General features: G+C 36.5%; 1 protein-coding gene across 1 annotated transcript in view; it reads right to left on the reverse strand.

Annotated features, from left to right (window-relative positions):
- Window positions 1-798: 798 nt before the first annotated feature.
- The window catches only part of LOC127650328 (receptor-type tyrosine-protein phosphatase eta-like), a 55,097-nt gene continuing 32,117 nt past the window's right edge, over window positions 799-23,778 (reverse strand). The window contains exons 14-29 of the mRNA XM_052135677.1: window positions 21,028-21,285; window positions 16,146-16,409; window positions 15,886-16,032; window positions 15,056-15,251; window positions 14,710-14,834; window positions 14,286-14,370; window positions 13,187-13,234; window positions 13,081-13,089; window positions 11,359-11,446; window positions 11,044-11,134; window positions 10,868-10,941; window positions 10,655-10,789; window positions 8,147-8,263; window positions 2,674-2,834; window positions 2,378-2,513; window positions 799-2,020 (exon numbers count right to left, since the gene is read on the reverse strand). Of these exons, the coding sequence (XP_051991637.1) occupies window positions 1,865-2,020; window positions 2,378-2,513; window positions 2,674-2,834; window positions 8,147-8,263; window positions 10,655-10,789; window positions 10,868-10,941; window positions 11,044-11,134; window positions 11,359-11,446; window positions 13,081-13,089; window positions 13,187-13,234; window positions 14,286-14,370; window positions 14,710-14,834; window positions 15,056-15,251; window positions 15,886-16,032; window positions 16,146-16,409; window positions 21,028-21,285 (2,090 nt within the window). The 3' untranslated portion in view covers window positions 799-1,864. The remainder of the gene's footprint in view (window positions 2,021-2,377; window positions 2,514-2,673; window positions 2,835-8,146; window positions 8,264-10,654; window positions 10,790-10,867; window positions 10,942-11,043; window positions 11,135-11,358; window positions 11,447-13,080; window positions 13,090-13,186; window positions 13,235-14,285; window positions 14,371-14,709; window positions 14,835-15,055; window positions 15,252-15,885; window positions 16,033-16,145; window positions 16,410-21,027; window positions 21,286-23,778) is intronic.

Here is a 23,778-nt window from a genome sequence, read left to right on the forward strand (position 1 = left end):
TGATCGCAGTCTCTGCATTAGCTTGACCCAAACAGAGGACACAGCACTCATGCCTGTCGGATAAGGGTAAATGCCATTCACACGGCGGAAAACATTTACAAAACGCCATTTTCCATTGAGGCCCACGGGGCATAGAATAATCCCAGCACTGTAATGAGGTAAAAGAGGCAACGATCATCCACCTGTTCAACACTGCTGTTCAATGGTGAAGGTTTAGTATCCGCTATCACCGGAGCACTGCAGGGGGTAGAAGAAATTCCAATTTTCCACTCAGAGTATGAGAAAGAGATTATTGGCACCCTGAAGGAGAAAATATATGAAGAGATAGCACTGTGCACGCTGTTATATATGTCCGCTACATGCGCGAGGAAGGCGGAGCACAAATCGCTATCTGCCTATTAAAATTGGCGAGATTTGAAAGAGTTTCAGAGATTGGCTAGGCCTGTGGGGATAACCCATAATGTCAGCTATGACGCAGCGTTCTGACTGAATTGAGAGGGAACCATGATTACAAAATCTATTTTGTGGGTGATATTTTATGAGGAAGTTCCTTCTCTTCCTCCCTCCTTCCATGTCCTCGACATGAATGGAGGCGTTAATATGGGCTGACACGCAAATCAACAAACTGTATCAAGGAGGTAGACCGAGAGACTAATGAACGAAAAGCATTATTTCTTTAGCACAATATAACTTTACAACATATTTCTTTCCCTCACAAAATAGGTTTATCTATTGGTTTTTACAGGTTTTGGCACGCACGCACAAGAGAAAGAAATCACCACAGTAGTGTGAAATAAAGAGCAGCTTTATTTAATCATATAATACAGAGTTTATCTGTATGGTTCCTTACAGTGACCAGCAGAGTATCAATAAATGTAATAAAATAAATCTGGGTAGAATCTGGCAAAATATTAAAAACCAAACAAGCAAAAGTTCACTGAAACAACACTGTGAAAAAAATAGTTTGAAAGTTCAGTCTGAACAAAGTGTATTTATGTACAAATATAACAATTTAAGTAAACAAATTTAATACAGTCTAATAAAACTTTTTTGTAATAAATTATCAGTAGGCATTTACTGAACATACATTTGCCCGTTTCAAAAAAAACAAAAAAAAAAAACAATAATTGCATACATACAATGGAAAAAGCATAATCGCTGAGTTAACTGTTATTGTCCTGAGAGATGTGACTAGCGCCAAATATTCTGCAGAATATGGGAAGGGTTTATAAGGCAGTAAGTTGACGGGTGAGTTTATTATAGTGAATGGGTGACTATGACTTTCAAGTCAAATCAGATATTTTCAGTGTTATAACCTATTCCGATACAAGACCTACTTATACAAACCTATCTCATTTAGAGCCAGGCTTAGGCCCTTAAATAAATAAGGCCTTAGTAACTTACTGTAATGTAAATAGATGTACAGTATCTATACGACACAAAAAGGACTCAAAAGAGCTATACCAAAACAGTAATGAAAAACAGGTTTCAGCATTGGCAGGATCATTCAATTAGAAAGACTGTTTTCATCTGGAAAATTTGTTTACAGATTATTGCACATGTCATTATAATGATGAAGTCATGGAAATACATGACGTGAAAGATGAGAAAATTCAATTTTACATCAAAGTAACATTACCAACTTATTCTGTACTGCACCTACATTTCTAAACTTGAAAAAAAAAAAACTTGACCAACAAAATTTTAAAATATTACTACATATTTAAAACACCTTTATAAACAAGCTTACATCTTAATCAATAAATATATCTTTGTTTTTTTTATAAAGGTTTCTCAATATAAAAATGAAACCACAAGACATGTTTCATTTCCAGCAGTGCAGCAAAATGACCAGGATAGAGGGTTAAGCCTTATGGTAGTCATTTTTGGATTTTCTCAAGGGTTCAAAGTTCTCATAAATAACGAGTGCAGCTGTGTTCTGGTAGATCAAGTCTACATTGTTGCCAGTCCGAGACCTAATGATGTCCATTGCGCACTGGTTAAGAAACACATACTGATCCTGCAAAAGTAGAGAATGTAAAGGCTTGCATTGTTAGAGAACAAGAAACTGATAATGGCTTACAAATCAGTATTTGAAATTACCACATTTTGAGATGAAGATATGCTTTATGTTAAGACTTCAGAAAATTGTGTTCATTTCTAACAGGTTCTCATACCTGTTCAAGTCCCCAGGAAAAATTAAAGCCTATAACATACAACAAAATCAACCTAACACACAGCTATCTACTGATAAGTTTCCATGTGCATATTTAACCTTCTACTGTATATTTATATTCATGCACCTCTTCATTCAACCTGTTTCTTAGTGTTTGTGTCTGTATATCAAACAGCAATATTCTGTTGTTAAATGATGTACCTCTGTCTGCACCATAAGTGGTCTGTGCATGCGTAAGTCATGGATGACCCCGTAAACATCCACTACATCATCACGCTCGATCTGAAAGATTAATCGATCAATTGCGATGAAGGTTCCTGTTCGGCCCACACCCGCACTGTATTATGAGATCAAAAAAGAATATTGTGAAAATTTAGCTTTTTTTGTAGGAGTTGCATTAAAAAAAACATCAAGTATATCTGATTGAAATATAATTATGGTTTGTATAACTTAGCTTCTATAAAGTATATTCAAGTGTTCAGAAACTACTTAAGTACCTGCAGTGAACAAGTGTGGGTGAATGCCGCGAATACTGGTCCATGTGTTCTCTGACCAGGTGTCTGAAGTTGATGAGAAGCTCAGTGGTCTCAGGAACTCCATGGTCTGGCCATGCAGTGAAATGGAAGTGACGAACTGATCGAGTCTCTGTTGTTTTTAACTGTGCGTACAGGACAAATTTACTACATAACACTGATATTAACACTGTTATATAACAAAGAATGACATTAACGTGTGTTTACATCTTAACCATAATGACAATAAATGTGTGTTAAGCTACCCCGATCTATCCTGGCAAGATACTTGAGACTTTGTTCTAAGAGTGGCAAGGAATAAAGGCAAGTTGTGCTGGGAGGACCACATCATCATGGTTTTCCAGACTTTGCTAGAGTGAGTAAAGTGAAGCAGGAAAAATTCAAAGAGTGTAAAAAATTGCTGCACTAACAGAAGGTAAGCTTCACACTGCTTTATCCAGCTATGCTACAAATTGATGGCAAGGATGGGCACAAGAATTGTATATGCCCACGACAAGCTATAACCATCATTAAATCAATGATGTGAGTGGATAATTTTGCCTGCACACAGTCAACAATACAGACTACACATTGTGCATTTTACTGATGCAGCCTGAGAGGGTTTGTTATTCTGTTGGCTGCCAACTGACTCTCGGTCAGCTCTTTTTCTTCTTTTCGCATCACAGTACAGAGACTGCACTTATCAGAGTTACAAATGACTTGCTCTTTTCATCTGATCATGGCTGCATTTCTCCTCTAGTGCTTTTAGATCTTAGTGCTGCATTCAACACCATGGATCACGACATTCTCTTGAATAGGCTAGAGAATTATGTTGGCATTTGTGGAGTTGCATTAGCATGGTTTAGGTCATATTTAGCAGACCACTACCACTTTGTCTATGTAAATGAGGAAGTGTCAAACCAAACAAAAGTAAAATATGGAGTGCCACAGGGATCAGATTTAGGGCCTCTGCTTTTCTCTTTGTATACGCTTCCCCTGGGAGATATTATCAGGAATCATGGAATAAGTTTCCTCTGCTATGCTGACGATACACAACTTTATATTTCTTCAAAACCTGATGAGATTTCACAATTCTCGAAATTAGCAGCGTGTATCAATGAAATAAAAGATTGGATGGCCAAAAATTTCCTTCTACTCAATTCTGACAAAACAGAGGTACTAATTATTGGACCAAAAAACTCTAAAAATAAGCCACTACAATATAATTTGACTCTCGATGGATGCACCGTTACATCATCTTCAACAGCGAAGAACTTGTTAAGTGGTGTTATATTTGATGCCAATCTGTCCTTTGAAAATCCAAATTACCAATGTTTTTATTGCTAAATTACGGCACATGCTCGCTGTTGCTGATGCCGAAAAACCAATTCATACGTTCATGACCTCAAGGCTAGATTACTGTATTGCATTACTGGGAGGATGTCCAGCAAGATCAATAAATAAACTTCAATTGGTTCAAAATGCAGCAGCCAGAGTGCTGACGAGAACCAAGAAATATGATCATATTAGCCCCATTTTATCATCGTTACATTGGTTACCTGTTAAATTCCATATTGGTTTTAAAATTCTGTTAACAAAGCTTTGAATGGTCTAGCTCCACGGTACTTATGTGACCTTCTACCACGCTATATTCCATCACGTTCATTACGATCACAAAATTCTGCCCATTTAATAGTTCCTAGAATATCAAAATCCACAAAAGGAGGTAGATCCTTTTCATATTTGGCTCCTAAACTATGGAATAGTCTCCCTAACACTGTTCTAGATGCAGACACACTCCCTCAGTTTAAGTCTAGACTAAAGACTCATCTATTTAGCCAGGCATAAACCTAATTTATCCTTCAACCCACAATTAGGCTGCTTTAGTTTAGTCTGCCAGAACCAGATACACTGATCATGATATATATCTCTGCAATAAATTGAATGGCATCTATGCTTATATTATTTTATTTGTTTCCATATCTCAACCTCGGGACTCCTATCCTGAGGTCACCAGAACTGGCTGGATCCAGCACCATTCCTGCTTCGTGTTGGACTCCCTTCTACGTGTCGATGAATGATGATGACTAAATGCAGCCGTTGCCACACAAATATCACTTCAGACTTCAGAGGATGAACTGATGCCAACTCCAACCATAAGACATGGGATACTTCATATGCCATTGTCTGAACCTTGGATTTAGGATGGACCACACCGAACCTCACCAAAATTACCGGTCAGGTTGAACTGCGTTTCACATCCCTGATCTCTGCCTGCATCACCTCGGTCTATTGATGGACTACAATCTTGAAATGGATTGCATAGACTAACAATTGCCAACAAAAGCCTTCATCAGCCAATTAACAAGGAGAATGCATCTATGTGAACTTCTGCAGTTAATCCAGGATGGACTTCAAAGACTTTGGTCATTAATCTTAGAGTTCAAACAAAATCGATGTTTAAACACTGACCCTTAACACTTATTTAATTTAATAATTTTAAACCATGACTTTAACTGTACAAAAGTAATATTTACATTATATTCATGCTGTTAGCCAGAGGGGAACTGGCCCCCAGAGGGGAACTGGCCCCCACAGTGAGTCTGGTTTCTCCCAAGGTTATTTTTCTCCATTAATCTACATCTTATGGAGTTTTGTGTTCCTTGCCACAGTTGCCTTCAGCTTGCTCTACTGGGGTTATAATACAATTATTATTTAATTACTTATTTTTAAACACGATTAACAATCATATTTTATCTAATTACACAATGATTCATCGACATTATAGACATTAGTTTTATCGTCTGTTAATGCCTGATTTTCAATAAAGCTGCTTTGAAACGATGTGTGTTGTGAAAGGCGCTATACAAATAAAATTTACTTGACTTTTCTTTTTTCTCTTTCTCCTTTTGAGTAATTCTTGAGTTAATTTGTTAATTTTTTTGGGTGTAAATGTGATTATTTACTGGGGCTTATTTTATGGATCTAAAAAAGTATTGGCTCCACTCACGTTAGAAGTTTACAAAGAGTCATTACAGAAAGTTGAACTACCGCCAACCATGACACAAGCACTGATCAGTCTCATTCTTAAAAAAAGCCAAATTATTGTATAAGTTATTGTCCAACAGCATAATTACATCTCATATATATATATATATATATATATATATATATATATATATATATATATATATATATATATATATATAGGTATTTATTTGAGTCTAAGTTAATTCTGAAAATACAGTATTAGACATTTTATAAATATTATATGGTCAGTAGCAAATGATCAGACCCGGATTGCTGCCATCTCACCTGATGCCAAGAAGGTATTTGATATGGTGGAATAGGAAATCTTTTTAAGATTTTGGAAATGTACTGGTTTGGGAAAACGTTTATTGAATGGATTGTTTTATATTATTAACAACGGTTACAGGCAGTGCAAACTAATTAATTCATTTCAGATTATTTTTCTCTTGGTAGAGAAAATTCCTTTATCTCCTCTGTCTCCTTTATTGTTCTGTCTTGCCCTGGAACCATTAGCAGCCACAATAAGGAAAGAAGATGATTTTGCTGGTGTTGTTGAAAGAGGTGGGGTGCTTAAACTTCTACTCTATGCAGATTATATATTATTATTTGTTTCCAACCCTATAACATCTATACCTACCCTCAATAGAATTACTAATTCTTTCTCCAAATTTTCAGGATACAGGGTGAACTGATCTTAATCGGAAGCTCTTGGTCTGACACCATATTGCCCTACCATGGCTTTCCAACCTGGTGCCTTTCAATGGCCCAAGCAAGGCATTAGGTATTTATGCATTTTATTTCCAGCAAATTTGAAAGATTTAGTCGATGTGGAAGGAGACATTAGCAGACACACCATGTCCTGAGTTTCTCACCTGACTAGGAAAGAGGCTACAAGATAGTTGAAGTTAAGCTTTTGCGAGCAAAACCTTTTATATTGCTTTATTTCTATATTGCTGCACTCTAGATGAAAAAAGACCCTAGCATTGAGGGACTTATCTGACCCTTAAGGCCCCTCCAGCACCACAACCCAGTCCACAAAGGACCTCTGCATCGGCAGACATTGCCTGTCTCACACAGCTCCTCACAGCTAGCCTGCAAAGGACCCTGTGAATATTCAACGGACCCAGCTGCCCGGTCAACTCTACAAGGACCCTCTTGGCGCAACCGAAGTTCAGCATTCTCCAGCCCGGCGTGGCAATGACTACTGGATCGCAACTCTGCGCCCTTCCCTTGCCCTACCAGCATCACCAGTGGAAGATGTTTCTAGTGCCGGACTGATCACCTGACTGTGTGGAACGTAAAAATAAACTTACCAAACCTCTTTCTAGAGACCTTGGCATTAGTTCATACCTGCAGCATATGTTTTTGTAACTTGCTTAGTTAACGGTTACCTGGGGTCAGCTTGTTTCATATAACAGGTATATTGTTTGTTTAATGATGAACAAGCATTATGAATTGAGTAGAAACCACTACAGGGGGATACACCTGCCTGCTGGTGGTGTCAGTTGGGGGATAGAGATGTGGCCCATGCTCTGGGGTTCTGCTCTAGGATTAAGGAATTCTGGGTGGGAGTCCAGCGTTTTGTCTGTGGGACTTGGATTTCATTCTGCCTAGACTGTGTGTACTGGGTGATGGGGTGGTTCTTGGGGAAGGTGACAGATATATAAGGGGCTGGGGTCCAAGCTAGTGTAATGATTGGCAGACAGATTATTCTTAGAAGATGGAAGTCAGGGGGCAATCCCTCGTTTCAGGAGTGGTTCACCAAGTTGGGCAGGGTGGCGGCATTTGAGGGGATGTCATGTAGACAGCTTTGCAGACTTGATGAGTATGGGAAGAAGTGGGACGTGTGCTTGGTCCTTCTGGGGGGCTCTTGGTGTGGACCATGTGGAGAGAAACATGTTTGTGGTTGAAAATGTAAATCATATCCTTGTGGACTTTTCTCCTTTTCTCCCTTTATTTGTTGATTTTTATATTTTAATTTGTTCAATTATTTGGGTGTGTGACTCAGGCTTGACAATGGAATGTTGTTCAGGGTTGAGGTGGGTTTTAGGATTGGGAGGGGGGTAGGGGATATTGGTTGTTACTGTTCATATACAGTATATTTTAATTTTTAGAATCTAAAAAACTGTTAATCACAAAAAGAAAAAAGAAAGAAAAAATATTCTGTTAAGCTTTTCCAGCATAAATGTAACATTGCATATAAAATTGAATGGGCATGTAAAGGCACCAATACAGTACATAAAATAAAACAAAAATGTGGTATGCAGTGTTATGTTCATGATATTTTGAGTAGTATTTGGGTTGTTTAGTGTTCAAATAGCAAACTAAGTCTGTCTGTATTATACAACAATATACAGTATGGATATATCAATATATTCAACAATGTTTACAACATATGTCTGTTAATACGCAACTCAGATGCTCTTACATTTTTCACTTCAAAGTCGCGTATAGTCCAGTCATCCAATGGGATCTCAGAAGTAGACGTGACTGTCAGATTATTATAATGTTTCATCTCTGCTGGCCAGTATTCCTCACATTTTACCTGGGAAGGACAATACATTTCAGTAGCAGAAATTTTGTCTCTTTAATTGTTATGAAAACATAATTTAACAATCAGAAATAATGATAAAAGTCACATAGTGCTGAATAAGGACAGATAATGTTAAAAGGGTCATAACATGAGGAATCTTTTTCCTTGATCTTTTAACTTAAAGGTCATTGTACTATAAAACCATACTGTAAGTTTCAGAACTCAAACTTCCTCCTCACTGCAAAAGAGAATTTGTTAAAACCAAGCTGCCAAATTACTTGTTCTCCACTTCCTCCACATTGTGATGTCACAATGTGGTAGGCATTTACATCTGACTGCCTCAACAGCAACACACCAACGCCTACTTTACTTTATCATTATTGTAGCCCCGCCCAGTAGCAGTGAGTAGTGAGTGATACGGCAAGTAGAGAGCAGGTTAGTCGAGAGCAGAGAGCCAATCATCAACAGTGGGTGATCACTGATGCTTTTTTTTGTGCAAAAACTTTACTAACATTATAAGTGAATCTCAAGGAACATTCAAATAATAAAAAAAAGGCATGTCATGACCCCTTTAAATAAATGTAAGATAATGCTGAATTTAAACTTTGACAATAATAACTATGATATATTTGAAATCAAATAAAAAATAGCTGATAAAAGAACATGACAAGATGTGGATGTGGCATTAAACACTTCATACAAAAGTTAAGTATGGGTCCGTTCACACAGAACGATTTCTTGTGTTAAACAAGAGCTAGATAAAGTGCAATGAATGGTGCACTCATGGCACAAAAGCAGTTGGACACATCATAACGGACAAAGATGCCCATCAAATGCATAATTACATAGTAAAACAATTGAAAAACAGTGCATACTTGTGTAAGGCAGGTGCCAGTGAGTCTGGGCTACTCCTCGAGAAAACAAAAGGCTCTCATGAGAATTAACATCTGAACTCTCTCTCGCAGATGTAACAGCAACATCCGAGATGCAACATACTGTGCAGCTAACACCTCCCTTCAAAAGTATCTTCATCTTACTCCTCCTCCTCACTTAAAGCTCACTAAAAACCTATGCAATGTGAAGTGTGTACAAAAAGTAACTATAACATGTTTGGTATCATTTAAAGTCTCTCAGTGCGCCTGGTAAACTGGTCTCATCCTCCCAGCCATAATGAAAAGCTAAAAGAAGTTATAAAATATGTGAAATGTGGTGTGCCCCTTAAAGGTGTGCCCTCCCCAGATCCTCCATACCTCCTGTATGTTAATCTACAGGAACCCCCTCAACAGGGGACCAAAATCTAATTATAATGACAGACACCACCATTTGGTAAGCATGTTGAATTATCTGGGTATTTAAGGAGAGGCCACACATTGCTCAGGGCTCTCTGTAATCAGATCGATCCCAAACAGTTTACTGTTTGTAGTTTATTTCAGGTGATTGCAATTCGTATTTCTTATGTTTTGATAAAATGTCTAACTTTGACTTATCAATGTCTAATTGGAATTGATGAATTGATTATGTTACCTGGTCAATAAATTGTCAACATTTGATTTTATTCTGACTGACTCTGACATTGTGTTTCCCAAACAGATTAAACGATTCAGTATGTTACCGCAAGTCTGCATCAGATTAGTGACGACTAATATTTGGCATCGATTCAAGTGTACTTGGTTTGCAAAGACAAAAAGGAATTTCCGCTTAGAACAGCAAACGCTGCTTGACCAATCTAAATCTGGGTGTCTTACCTCTGTTTTAATTTGATGTTTCTCCAGATAAGTGTACGTGGGAAACCACGCATGGCCAATCCAAAGCTATTATAAGAGAAGTTATGTTGGTCAACTTACATCTATAATAGTGGCCGTGACCTCTACTGAAGAAAACGTTAAGTTACATTCAAGTGTATGCAATTCCATGGGGCTATACTGAAGTATCTTTGATTGTGTATACGTGAATGTGACCGATCTCAGGTATATAGCAATTACCTCTGTTTGATGATCCAATACTGGCCGCTTGTGATCGTGGAGACCACGGTGTAGAGAAAACACGCGAGGACCTCAAAGCGACATAGTTTCTTAATCTAAACGGGTAAAATATAATTAAAGAGTTAAAGGAATAATCAAACATTCGCTCACTTTTAATGATACTCAGATATCATTAAAAACCTTTTTCATTTATGGAGTCAGATGAAATAACGAGATAATACATAAGAGAAAATGTATTTCATTTAATATTGTTGTGTTGCGTACAAGAAAGACTGTAACGCGCAGAGACCTTCACCCGTATTATTGGAGACCGTCATTGGACCGATAAACGGGCTTACACTTGTGCAAAATACATCCTGTGTGAACGGCCCCTACAGTATGTGTGAATATAGATAAGGTGATGCATGAATTAATTCTATACCCGTCCTTGCTCATTGCATTTGGTGAGCATGACAAGAGTGTGCACGTTTTTCTCCCAGATCATCCTCCAGAAATCATTCACGGTGCAGGGCAGTGGGCCTTGTGCTGCAATAAACTCTTTCTTGGAAGAGTAACCCTGTAAATATCACAGAATTAGCATGACATCTGTGAAAAGGAGCTAAATGTGACCAGACATATTTTTCTACATTCCTACCGGCATGTAGCTGGCATTAACATAGTCATCAAATGGGCTGCCAAGCACAGAGAGCTTAACACGGGATAAATCATCTGTCAAGAAGACATGAACCATATTCAGTTTATAAATGTGGGCTAAATTACTAGATGTAAAGTGTTCTGTAACTTTATAAAGGGAAAACTTTTGGTTCTTACATGGCAGCACATTGTTATAACGATTCTTGGCTTTGTTTTCAGGGGCCAGAGCAACAGCCTTTGACTGATTTATACCAACTTGTCTTAGATCCTATAAACACACACACGTAAATTGAAATAGATCAGTACATCTTACCATTGTGTTCATTGGTCTGTCTCTTTTGCGACATTTGATTTTATTACAATGACTGTATGCTATATCATGAATAATCATCTGTAGTCTGCTATAAACTGTTACCTCTCATTTTATATGGAGTATGTTTATCAGCCACAGGATTACTTGAATACAAATAAAAAAGACAAATGTATAATAACCTCAAAATCTTCAGCAAATCCACAGAAGGAATCAGCTCTTTGCCTCTTATAGTAAGCCTCATAATCCTCCACCTTGATTGGATCACTCCTGTGACACCATTAAATAAGAGACGATAGAAAATATGTTTTTAAACCATACAACACACCATAGAACACCGTATTTAAAGATGACATTTAACTTTCTGAATATGTGTGAATTTGTTCACTTCCTTGTTCGTGTCATCTGATTTCCTGTTCTCTCATGTGATCTTGTCTTGTGTTTCCCCTGTTCATGTGTCTTGTTTTCATTGGATCATTGTTTGAGTATCTTGTTTATTAGTCTTATGTTTTCATTGGGTCATATTTTAGTAGTCTTGTTATCTTGTTATTAGTTTAGTCTTGTTATTAGTTGTCATTTTCATGTGTTTGCCCATTTCCTTGTATATAAGCCCTCATGTTTGCCATTGTCTTTTGTCAGTTATTGTTTGGTGTAATGTTGTTTAAGTCAAGTCACATTATGTTTGTTTTGTTCACATTGTAAATAAACTGCACTTGGGTTCCTCACTACATTGCCATCGTCTGCCTGTCATTGCCAACAATGTTACAGTAACTGTGTTTGTACAGACGGGTCACTCAACACAAACATAGGAATTTTCAGAGCGCTACAGAGACTATGAATGGCTTATTTATAGTTGTCTCTGCATATTAAGCTTGAATAAGAGAAATTATTTTACCACAGAAAAATTATATACTTCAGCTTTAAATACTTAACATAACACAGTATTATTAATATGTACAAATATTTAAGTTTTGAAAATAAAAAAACTCTTCACTGCTTATGGTTCATACGAAGCTCAACAACTATATTATATGTAATATATTACATATATATATATATATATATGTATAAAATAAACCGATCAGCCACAATATTAAAACCACCTACCTAATATTGTGTAGGTCCCCCTCGTGCTACCAAAACAGTGCCAACCCACCCAGATGCTATGCTTCTCACCACAGTTAAACTGAGAGATTGAGTTACCATAGACAGTTCGAACCAGTCAGTCATTTTCTGTTGACCTCTCTCATCAACAAGGCATTTCCAACTGCAGAACTGTCGCTCACTGGATATTTTTTGTTTTTGGCACCATTCTGAGTAAATTCTAGAGACTGTTGTGTGTGAAACTCCCAGGAGATCAGCAGTTACAGAAATACTCAAACCAGCCCATCTGGCACCAACAATTATGCCATGGTCCAAATCGCTGAGATCAAATTTTTTCCCCATTCTGACGGTTCATGTGAACATAAACTGAAGCTCCTGACCCATATCTGCACGATTTATGCACTGCACTGCTGCCACACGATTGGCTGATTAGATTATTGCATGGATGATTGTTGGTGCCAGATGGGCTGATTTGAGTATTTCTGTAACTGCTGATCTCCTGGGATTTTCACACACACAACGGTCTCTAGAAATGGTCAGACTGGTTTGAACTGACAAAGTCTACGATAACTCAGAAAATCACACTGTACAATCGTAGTGAGAAGAATATCATCTCAGAATGCCATTCTGTGATGCGGTTGGCGCTGTTTTGGTGGTACAAGGGGGACCTACACAATATAAGGCAGGTGTTTTTAATCTCGTGGCTGATCGGTGTAATATGCAGTCATAGTATTCAGTAAAATTATGAATATAATATGAGACTGAACTGACAGAAAAGTCAAGAAAGTATGGTTACTTACACTTTGTTTCTGTAAAAAAAAAAAAAGTGAATTATTAAAGGGATATGTGAATGGATTTCATATAATTTTCTATGATGTATTATGCTATTTTGAACAGTATACTCACCTAATCGTGTGGATGGGAACACTAGTTGAATTATCTTTTCCTTGCTTCCTGTTAAATGGAAAGAATAATGTAATTATTATGAAGCATAATGTAGCTACTAGATACTAACAGAATATCTAGTTGCAGCTGCTCATAAACATACAAAAGAACCATCTGTGTAACACTTTATTATAGGGATCAGAAATTAGACAGTAATTAATTACTAATAATTGGACTTGTAAGTGACAAGTTAGTCTTATTTCGATTTATAATGTATTTATTAGGTCTTCGTTCGTTGATTTCTTACCCTTGCCTAATAGCCTCTTTACATATGTTTTTTTCTAACAACTTAAATTAGGTAAAAACAAAAGATACCAATAACCAGTAAGGTGCAAAATACATTCTTTATAGGTTCTCATTACACTATATGAATGTGTAACTTATACATATAAAATAAATATACAAGGCAGAGACTTTTGATGCTTAGTGTAAATAGCAACAAAATGCATCCTCTGCACTAAGAGAAAATAGTGTTAGATGCTATTTGCACTACTAATTAAATACTACCATACACTAGGGGCATCACTGCAGCATGTGTTTAATTTACTGAGTCCCACAAACACTCTACACCAACCCCTAAACCTAAACCTGCTTTGATGAAATACTTCATGCATTCTACATGTATTTCATACTTACAAGCCAAACATTCACACAGAGTACTGAAAACCTATATAAGATGTATTTTGCATTATACTAGCTATTAATGTGTTTTGTTTTTAGCTAAGAAATGTATTATGACAAAAGCAAATATAAAGGGGCTATAAAACAAGAATAAGAAATCATCCAATAAAGACTTTATAAATACTTTAGAATCCAAACAAGTCCATAACTAGTCACTTACAAGTGTAATTATTAGTCATGAATTACTGTATAATTTCTGATCCCTAAACTAAAGAGTTGACAATTGGAAATCTATTAATACATATCTTCACACTTCTAGTTTATACAATTTGTCAAGACTATTTAATCATTCCAACATCTCTAACACCATCTGTAAATCAAATGATTAACAAACAATCCAAACATCAATAATAATGTGCAAGATCTGTAAATGTCTCACCGTCTAAATACCACAACCCCGACGATGATGATGACAATGAGAACAGCAGCAAAACCAACTCCTCCAGCTGCCCCTGCAATTACCACTGACACAGGGAGAAAGACCAGATATGAACTACAGTTTAAAAACATAACTCAACATGACATTTTATGGAACCGCTGTTTAAATTGTATCTGAAGCACACAAGTGTGGATTTTCCCTGTAATGAAAATGTTTCTGTAAATGTGCATGTCATATACTTTTTATTTAATTGATGCTTTTGAAATAAATACACAAGGAGAATACATTTTGTAACCCTAATTGATCAATGTCAACCTAGGTAAATTTAATACAAAAATTAATACTGTAAATACATAACATCAGCAATGATGTGTTATGACGTACTCAATGATCTGAATAATGAGAGAAGTCTCCCAGTCATTACCTGGGTTCTCTGGCAGAGTGATGGAGCTTTGATAAAACTGGGATATGGAGTAGTATGATTTAGACACATCCACTAAACCATTCTCCATACTAATCTCCAGATGAGTGAAAGCAATGACAGCAAAACTGCAACAATGCCGAACATATGACAGCGTAATGCAGAAGATGTAACAACATTATTGTAACCAACAAAGAATTGCAGATTATAGAGCTGTACAACAAAGCAGCATTAGAATACAGTACAGTAGTTTAGTTTAGTAATGGAAGTATGTATTAAACTGTTATAATGGGTTTTAGTGTATGCAGCAGTGAGTTTTATGCAATGTAGTGGATGTATATTGACTTACCTGTAAATTCCTTTAGCATCAAGTTCTCCATTTGTGTAACCATTCCACGTAGTCTGATCTCCAATGACAATGGTTTGTTCCTTCATATCTCTACGCCCTTCTTTGACAACAGCCAGATAGGTGGTGCAATGCTTTGCTTTCCAGTCCTTATAGGTTTTTAACTGATCATAATGTGTGCTGCTTTCTCTTAAGTTATCTGTAGCATGCAAAAATCACATTAAAAGAATGTTCTGAGTTCAATACAAGTTAAGCTCATATCGACAGCATTTGTGGCATCATGCTGATTTCAACAAAACATTTAATTTCGACTCGTCCCTTTTTAAGAAAACTAAAAAGCAGCAGCAAAAATCATGGTTTCAGTAAGGTATTAACTGAATGGGCCAGTCCATAAACATTAAACTACTCAATAGACACATGACTTGATTTTAGTGTCATAAAAATGTATAAAATCTAACCAATATTACAACTTTATTGTAATGATGACGAATTCACGGTAAAACCTGCAATCTGATTTTATCACACTAAAATCACGTTAACATATAAGGTTTATGTCTTGTCGCTTTACTTTTGAAATAGTGTGTATATTAATGTTTAATGACTGGCCTCTTTCACTTCCATTATAAAACATGTTTAAAAGGCAAACGAGGCTGGACTCAAAATAATTTTTCACAAATGTCACAAATGCTATCGATTGTGCTTAACATGTGAATCTTAAATGCATCAAAATACTCTTTTTATTGGAATAATGTTCTAAAGATAAGCTATAAATCTATGAATTCTAGAGAATTATGAAAGAAGAGACTATAAAGTATCAGGTTTATCAGACATACCAATAATGCCAGAGGAGACAAGGACACCATAATATAGCACAGGGCCATTTGAGTCATTAAAGACTTCTGGCTGAAGAATGAAGGTAAACTTGTTGTAATGTTTTTCAGTCAATGTCACTGTTGTTTCTATTTTAGGTACAACAGGTCCTACGAACAAACAATAAAACAAAAAATATATGATGCGTACCTAGGTATAAAAATGCAAATAGATTTTCAAATATCAGAAATATAAAACAGTCACATATAAGTAATCTCATTACTTGTGATGCCAGTCATACAGTGGATCTCCTTCAGGGTGCTTTTCTTTCCACAGCCGAGTGTCCAGAGAGTGGCAGTGTACGGAGTATTGTACTTTAGGTGTTCAAAGGTGTAGTTGAATCTACTGGTGTTTACTGAAGAGTCAGAGGAGGATAGCTCGACTTCAAAACCCAGGTAATCACCAGAAGGAGGGCTCCATGAGAGGTTGAGTATTGGTAAAGTTAAATTAGGACCTATACAGGTTAAATTCTCCACTGGATCTGCATCTATATGCAGCAAAACACACCACAGCAACATTTCTCATATCACTTTAACCATTTTAACGACTAGAATAAAGCATTTTTATGAATGTATTCTTTTACAGGGATTTTGCAGGTTGTATGTAAGTTCAAGGGAACACAATATGCCATTGCATCGTTCTCTAAATGCAAATGCCTTGGGAGCTCAAGAACAGTCATTTATACTGTATACAGTAGTAACATTTCAAGGTTTAAAAATGCAACTTAACAGATTTCCATTACATTTTAATCCATTTTACAAAAAGTAACACAATAAGGCTTGAATAACTCTGCCCCTAACCACCAGAATGTAACTAAACTAAATAACTTTTTCCTTCTGATCAGACCCATTGTATCAGCTATATTCTTCTATGACACTGCTTTTTTACTTGAATAGTGTTTAAACAACACCCAAAATATACCCTAAGCTTTGGAATAAAATATATGTGATAACCACCAAACATGTAAAAACAAGATTTTATTCAATTACATTTTGGTCATTAAATCGAGAAGCTCAACAAAAGGATCAAATATGATTTTCTTTTGTTATAAGAACCTCCCTATGATTCTGCAATCTAAATCCCTTGGCCTAGATTAGCCAATAATATATACATTTACAGAAATGTAAACAATGTACCACACAGTTGACATGACTCACGAATGGCAAAGAGACATGCCAAGGATGGAGTCAGCAACCAAGTGTGGATTATCTTTTTAACTATAGGTGGCGCTGTCTTTAAACTGTTTAGGTACGTTCAGGACATGATGTCAATGATGCATACCAAATGTCTTATAAATCTGACAATGCATTTAAAAGATATTTAACTTTATAAAAACATGGTGTAACAACTTATTATTTATTTATTTATTTGTTCCTGGGTAGTAAGTTATTTCCTAATTGCTTATGCCTCAAAAGTATAGAAAATGGCTATTATTCCCCACAAACTTTGCTTTTGTAACCAATACAGTGATTGTAAGAGACAAATAGGAACTAGTTCATCTGAAGTAATAGTTTAATTTAAAAACAGTTAAGTGGTAAAAAAGGGAAACTAATTCATTGGAAATGTATTGGTTTAAAATGCATAATTTAGTAATGTTTAGGTATGATAACATTTCATTATTTGAGCTTCCAATCAGATAGTACTACGTCATAGCGTAATTATGGGATGTAGTTAGTTTAGTTTGAAGTTAGAGATGGTGGAAGCAACACAGTTTTTTGACCGTGCGTACCATGTCTATGTAATTTTACGTTTAGTATATAAACATTTAAAAAGAAGACTGTTTGGTTTGCTCGTGTTTCAAATACTGGTTGTAGTTAGACTGACTTCAAAAGGTGGCAGAAGAATTAGAAGCAACGAGACGCCACTACAGTGATATTTTGAAATGTATCTATTTTCCAGAACATTCCAGATAGATTCAGTGCTAAGTAAACTTGGAGTAACTTCTAGAAATTAATATAAATTGTAGTATAAATACGGGGGCCTTAAGCCCACCAGTTCAGTTTAGTTCTAGCTGCCTAAGTGGATACAAATCTGCATTTTTCTGAGATGGCATCAAGAGGCTGCAAGCATCCGGCAGATGCATTTTGCTACGCCTGTGGCCAATTTATCAAGACAAGATTAAAAACTACTCCGTAGAAGCATCTGCTAAGATGTGTGAGGCCTACAAGGCATATTTCGGCATGCCTGTCAGGGATCAAGACAAACCCTGGGCACCTCATTTCAAAAAAAAAAAAATTTGGAAGGTAAGATGGACAATTGTTGCTCAGAAATATATGTCATAAAATGTGTTAATTTTTTAAATTGTAAAAGATTTTAATTTTAAAATGCTTAAAAAAAAATCTAAATAAATAAATACATTTAAATTTTAAAATAGCAATTTTTCACATTTCTTGACCTATTGGTAGGGCTGTCATCAAACTTTGAATATTAGGCAGATCATGTTCTTGATGAAGCACACCAAGTTTTGTTTCAATACAACAAACACTTGCCAAGATAAAGCCTCGTTTACTGTTTTACGCCAACCTTGTAAAATCTGGGTTAACAACTTTTCAACAAAATAAATACATCTAAATTCTGTGTTATTCATTCTGTGCAGATCAGTCTGGAGATTATTTTCAGCCATTCTTTAGGCAAATCGGGCTAATTTGAAGTTACAAATAAAGATAAACGTCATAATCTAAGATGGCAGCCACTGTAATCGGCGGAGTAATTTAAGCGTTCCATTTGTATCACCAGGAGGAGTGTAATTACACGCAAAAATAATTTTGTCTCCAGGACAAATGGTTCAAAAGAAAGAATTTTAACTGGTGGAGGTGCTATAGAATGTGTTCTAGAGACCGCAAAGTTGGTATGGGGGCTATTCGTGCCAAGAACTTACTCTTAACTTTATAACAACTTAAACAAAAGGAGAAACCAATCCCTCAAGCACATTTAATACTATGACCCTATGAATTTAAAACTTGTTGCTCCAGTTTAAGTCCTTTTTATGGTCTTAACTTTTTAACTTTTTAAACTTTGTTTCCAACCTGCAGAAACCATGTTTAAATGTAAGAATATGGAATTCTTGGAAATTTTTAAACTAGCATTTTATGACATTACTGTAAGATAATGACTTGATTGCTTAATATTGATAATCAGTTTTGCAATTCTGAAGTAGATATGTTTGAGAATGTTATAAAAATGCAAAGTTTATTGATTTTATTGTAACTATTATTTCTATTACATCCAGTAATAGACACATTACAACATAAATTAACTTAAGTGCCTTCTGACTTCTAACGCATGGCCCTTTCACAAACAGGTCTTTGTAGTGCAAAAATAAATAAATAAAAGATTAAATAAAAACAGACATTATTTTCCTGTATTGTCTCCAGTTACACATTTAGCAGTGAAACAATTTAAGGATGCTCAGGTATAAACAATGAAGAAATGTTCTGTAACTTGCCAGGCGTGGAGGAATTAGAAGCCCTCGTTCTCTGTAACGCTGAATATCTTTACAAAAAAAAAAAAGGCGATCGCGTTGGTTATTACATCGGAACTAGCGGAGTTGTTAGCCATCGGGGAGTAGCACATAAAGGATGTGCCTTTAAGATGACTTATTCAATGGTGTACGCTGTTCTAACGCCCGTTTCACACATACTCCGTTTGCAGTGCATATTTTTTTCCGTACCCATGTTAACAGGTTAGAGCTTTTACACTGCACGCGGATGCAGTCCGTCGATCCGTTCCAGTTGCGGTGCGTATACAGCAGTGCAGCGATGGTTTACGGACCGAGTCTATTTTTGCTGTGCTGCACCGCACTGAATTAAAGTGGCAGCGCATTGTTCACATTAAAATAGACATAGATTGATAAGAAACTGTAATAATTTCATCATATACGCATAATTAAAGTTCATGTGTTCTACAGTTACTAAATTACAGGGTCAAGAAAACAAAAAAGTATGATTATAGTCCCAAAATGCCATCCTATATGATTTTTTTTACCCTAAAAAAGACAGTGAACCCAAATGCTTCTCATTCTTCTCCTTCTTAGCGCGATAGCTTTTCTTCTGACAACAACTCGAACTACATGTAAAACAAAGAATCACAATGATTATTGTTGATGATGATGATAATTTTAATACTGTTTCAATGTCTTAAACAATGTCAAAGTTAACGTTCCTTACACATTTTTGATTTTGTGGCACACAGAAACTGCGGATCAGTAGCGCACTGCAAACGCAGCATATGTGAAAGCACTATAGCGCGTGCTGCTCCTGTACGTATACGTACCGTATCCAAACGTTAACTTCGACATTGTTTAAGACATTGAACCAGTATGAAAATTAATTTGAATCATTGTGATTCTTTGTTTTACATGTAGTTTGAGATGGCCGCTCTACCGCTGACTGCTGTTACCACATGCAAATGTGCTCACTTTCAGAGGCGGAAATTGCGATCTGAGGTTTGGTTGGTTGGTTGGTTGGTCCCCCCCCTAAAATATCATTAAAATATGTGTATTGTAAATGATGTAATGATATATTCTTAAAATAATTGTTTAAGAAATAAAATAATACAAATGCAAATGGGGCAACAACAAAAAAAACCTTGGTGTCCCCTTCAAAAATTGCTCTTGAGAATTGTTGTGTTTATTGTCCCCCCCCCCCCAACATTTTGAGGAAATTTTCGCCCCACTTCCACTTTGATTTGTAGCGTTTATCAGTGTTATTTTTCCCTGTTTATACTCAATATTTTACATGTATGAGAAGAGTGTGCTCGTGTAAACCATCTATAAAGACTTGTGGGACAACCAGTTCATTTGCCTCGGGGTTTCCTTCTTGCATTTTCTATTTTTCATGATTCATCTGGGCAGGCTCCGAACCCTCTGACGGACGTTACAAACAATGCATATACAAATGCCAACTTGTACCTGATGCACACTTTATTAAATCGATGCATAACACCATTTAATTTTATGCCGATCCACCAATGTGAATCGTGAGTCTTACCATCCCTATCACACAGTGTTACTACTGCTTTATGACTATATATTTTGTATCAAATATAATTTTTCACATGTGTACTTACTGTATGTGTTTGTATTAGGACGTGTGTGTTGTACTAACCTGTGCAATTTTGCAGCCATACAGCAGCTCCCTCTGTGCTGTCAGATGTGATGCTCTGCACACTTATGTTATACTGTGTTGAAGGCATCAGATCATGCACAGTGCAGTTATATGAACTGGTTTTCTTCCTCTGAAGTTCTCTCATTGCACTGTACACACTCACTACATATTGTGGGACCCCTTCCACTCCCACCCACTCTACATGGATGACATTTGTTGTAGTGAAAACAACATGCAGGTTTTGAACAGGGTCAGGCTCTGAAAACAGATGTGGGAGGGAGAAGTTTGAGGACTTTAGAAAGGTGTTCAATAGCCATCAAAATAGTCTGTTGATCTTAATTTGGACTTTTGATGAATGATACTTCAAATACTGCAGACTCTGGTGCAAGTAGAGGTTCAAGAATGGACATGACCAGTGCACTATTTTACTTATTGTGTAAAACCTGGATTTGTCACTGGCTGAAGACTTTGATCGGACATAAACATTAATTATTTTAATATTCCACAAATCAATCGTTAATTCCCCTTTTGAGCTAAATTCCTTGAATATACAGGTGAAACTCGAAAAATTAGAATATCGTGCAAAAGTTCATTAATTTCAGTAATTCAACTTAAAAGGTGAAACTAATATATTATATAGACTCATTACAAGCAAAGTAAAATATTTCAAGCATTTATTTGATATCATTTTGATGATTATGGCTTACAGCTTATGAAAACCCCAAATTCAGAATCTCAGAAAATTAGAATATTACATGAAATCAATAAAAAAAAAAAAGGATTTTAAATACAGAAATGTCGGCCCTCTGAAAAGTGTAAGGTATGGCGGAGGATCAGTGGCCTTAACAGATTCACGAACAAACAAGAACTTACTGTTAAAAACTCCCCTAATTACTGAAATAGCGCCAACCAGTCTCCACAAGCACAATAAATGTATTGACAAAGAGACAATGAACTATTGACAGAGAACCGCATGTGACATCCGCATGCTCACCACGTGCTTATCGTGTGGACAGGAAGGGGGAAACTTTGAACGTAACAATGTGTGTGTGTGTGTGTTTTTCAGTTAAACACAGAACTGCATATTGCTAATGGAATACGTGTAATCCCTGTATGTTGTGTATTTCTGAGGTATATCAAACACGTTAGAACTGTTTCGTTGTGTGTTTTAAACTCTGAGGCCTCATATTTAATAGCCTCAGTGTATATTCCCTTTTTAAGTGTACTAAACACACGTTTCTTGGTATCAAATTAAACCTTACGATTTGTCCTAGTTGAATATAAATATAAGATTACCTTAGAATGGTGTTCTGCTAGGTATTACCATCTTTTGAGTTATTCAAACCAAAGCCAGACCTGGTCATAAGAAACGTGCAAATGAGCCGTGACGGAACAAAGGAATCATTCTCCTGCCCAAAGAAAGGGGATATTTCCTAGTTTCTTTCTTGCTCATGCAATGAGAAATGTGAGAACAAAGAGCAATAAACCAAATTCCCGCCTGGAACCCAAACCCTTCTCATTGGTCGAGCCAATGAGAGGTGGGACATGTTTTCTAAGGTTATAAATGCTCTTAGCTCTTATTTCTCGCTCTCTTATCTCTTCGTCTCTTAGCCCTCTCTTAGCCCTCTCTCCTCTCTTATCTCTTAGCCTCTCTTGCTTCCTGTCCTCTTGCTTTCTGGTCCTCTGAGCCTTGTGCTCTCTTACTCTCTTGGTCCTTCCTGAGAAGTCCTCATGAAGATGATGCTGAACTAGAAGGCCCCAAGGACTCCCAAGCGTGCGCCAGGCTACGGCCTTGTCTCTGACTCCCACTGGTTCTCTCTCTCATCAAGACAACATCATCAAAGATCAACTCAAGCCATCAACAAATTGCATCAGGACAGTTTAATTCAAATGGGACATGCAAGTATCAAACTTAGTCTCATTATTTGATACGTTAAGTATCCTTAACCCCTTTCTAAAAAGGGCGTGTCAGAACTAATATGATGGTTTGCTCAGGCTGTTGATCTGCTGAACTTCAAACAATGCTATAACTTATTGCCTTCCTGTAATCTGCTTCAGCCCTCTTTCCCTTGGTAAACTGTATGAATGTATGTATATGTATGTTAGAGTAGTTTAAATGTTTAGTCTAGTTAATAAAGTCTTGTTCATGTCACATGTAAAGTTGTCTGTGTCTCAAGCTCATATCTAAAGTCACTAATCATAGATTTTGACTACTTGCTCTTAATACTTAGTAAGAAAGACATTTCCCTTGCCCCGGAAATGTACATTTCTATTAATTAATTAATTAATAACCAATATTGAGTGTTCACGGGATGAACCAAGTATTTGGTTGTAATGTTAATGTAGCTACATCAAGTTAACCCGATTAACTGATCCAAGTATTCATAATCGATTATAACAAGTTATGATTGATTATTAATATTTCATAGAGCTGATTCGCTACAAAAGTATAATCATGCATATGTACTCAGTACTTGGTTTGGGCCCCTTTTGCATTAATTACTGCCTCAATGCGGCGTGGCATGGATGCTATCAGCCTGTGGCACTGCTGAGGTGTTATGGAAGACCAAGATGCTTCAATAGCGGCCTTCAGCTCTTCTGCATTGTTTGGTCTCATGTCTCTCATCTATCTCTTGGCAATGCCCCATAGATTCTCTATGGGGTTCAGGTCAGGCGAGTTTGCTGGCCAATCAAGCACAGTAATACCATGGTCATTGAACCAGGTTTTGGTACTTTTGGCAGTGTGGGCAG

The sequence above is a fragment of the Xyrauchen texanus genome, chromosome 1 (genome assembly GCF_025860055.1).
Source record: "Xyrauchen texanus isolate HMW12.3.18 chromosome 1, RBS_HiC_50CHRs, whole genome shotgun sequence".
In the NCBI taxonomy this organism is placed as follows: domain Eukaryota; kingdom Metazoa; phylum Chordata; class Actinopteri; order Cypriniformes; family Catostomidae; genus Xyrauchen; species Xyrauchen texanus.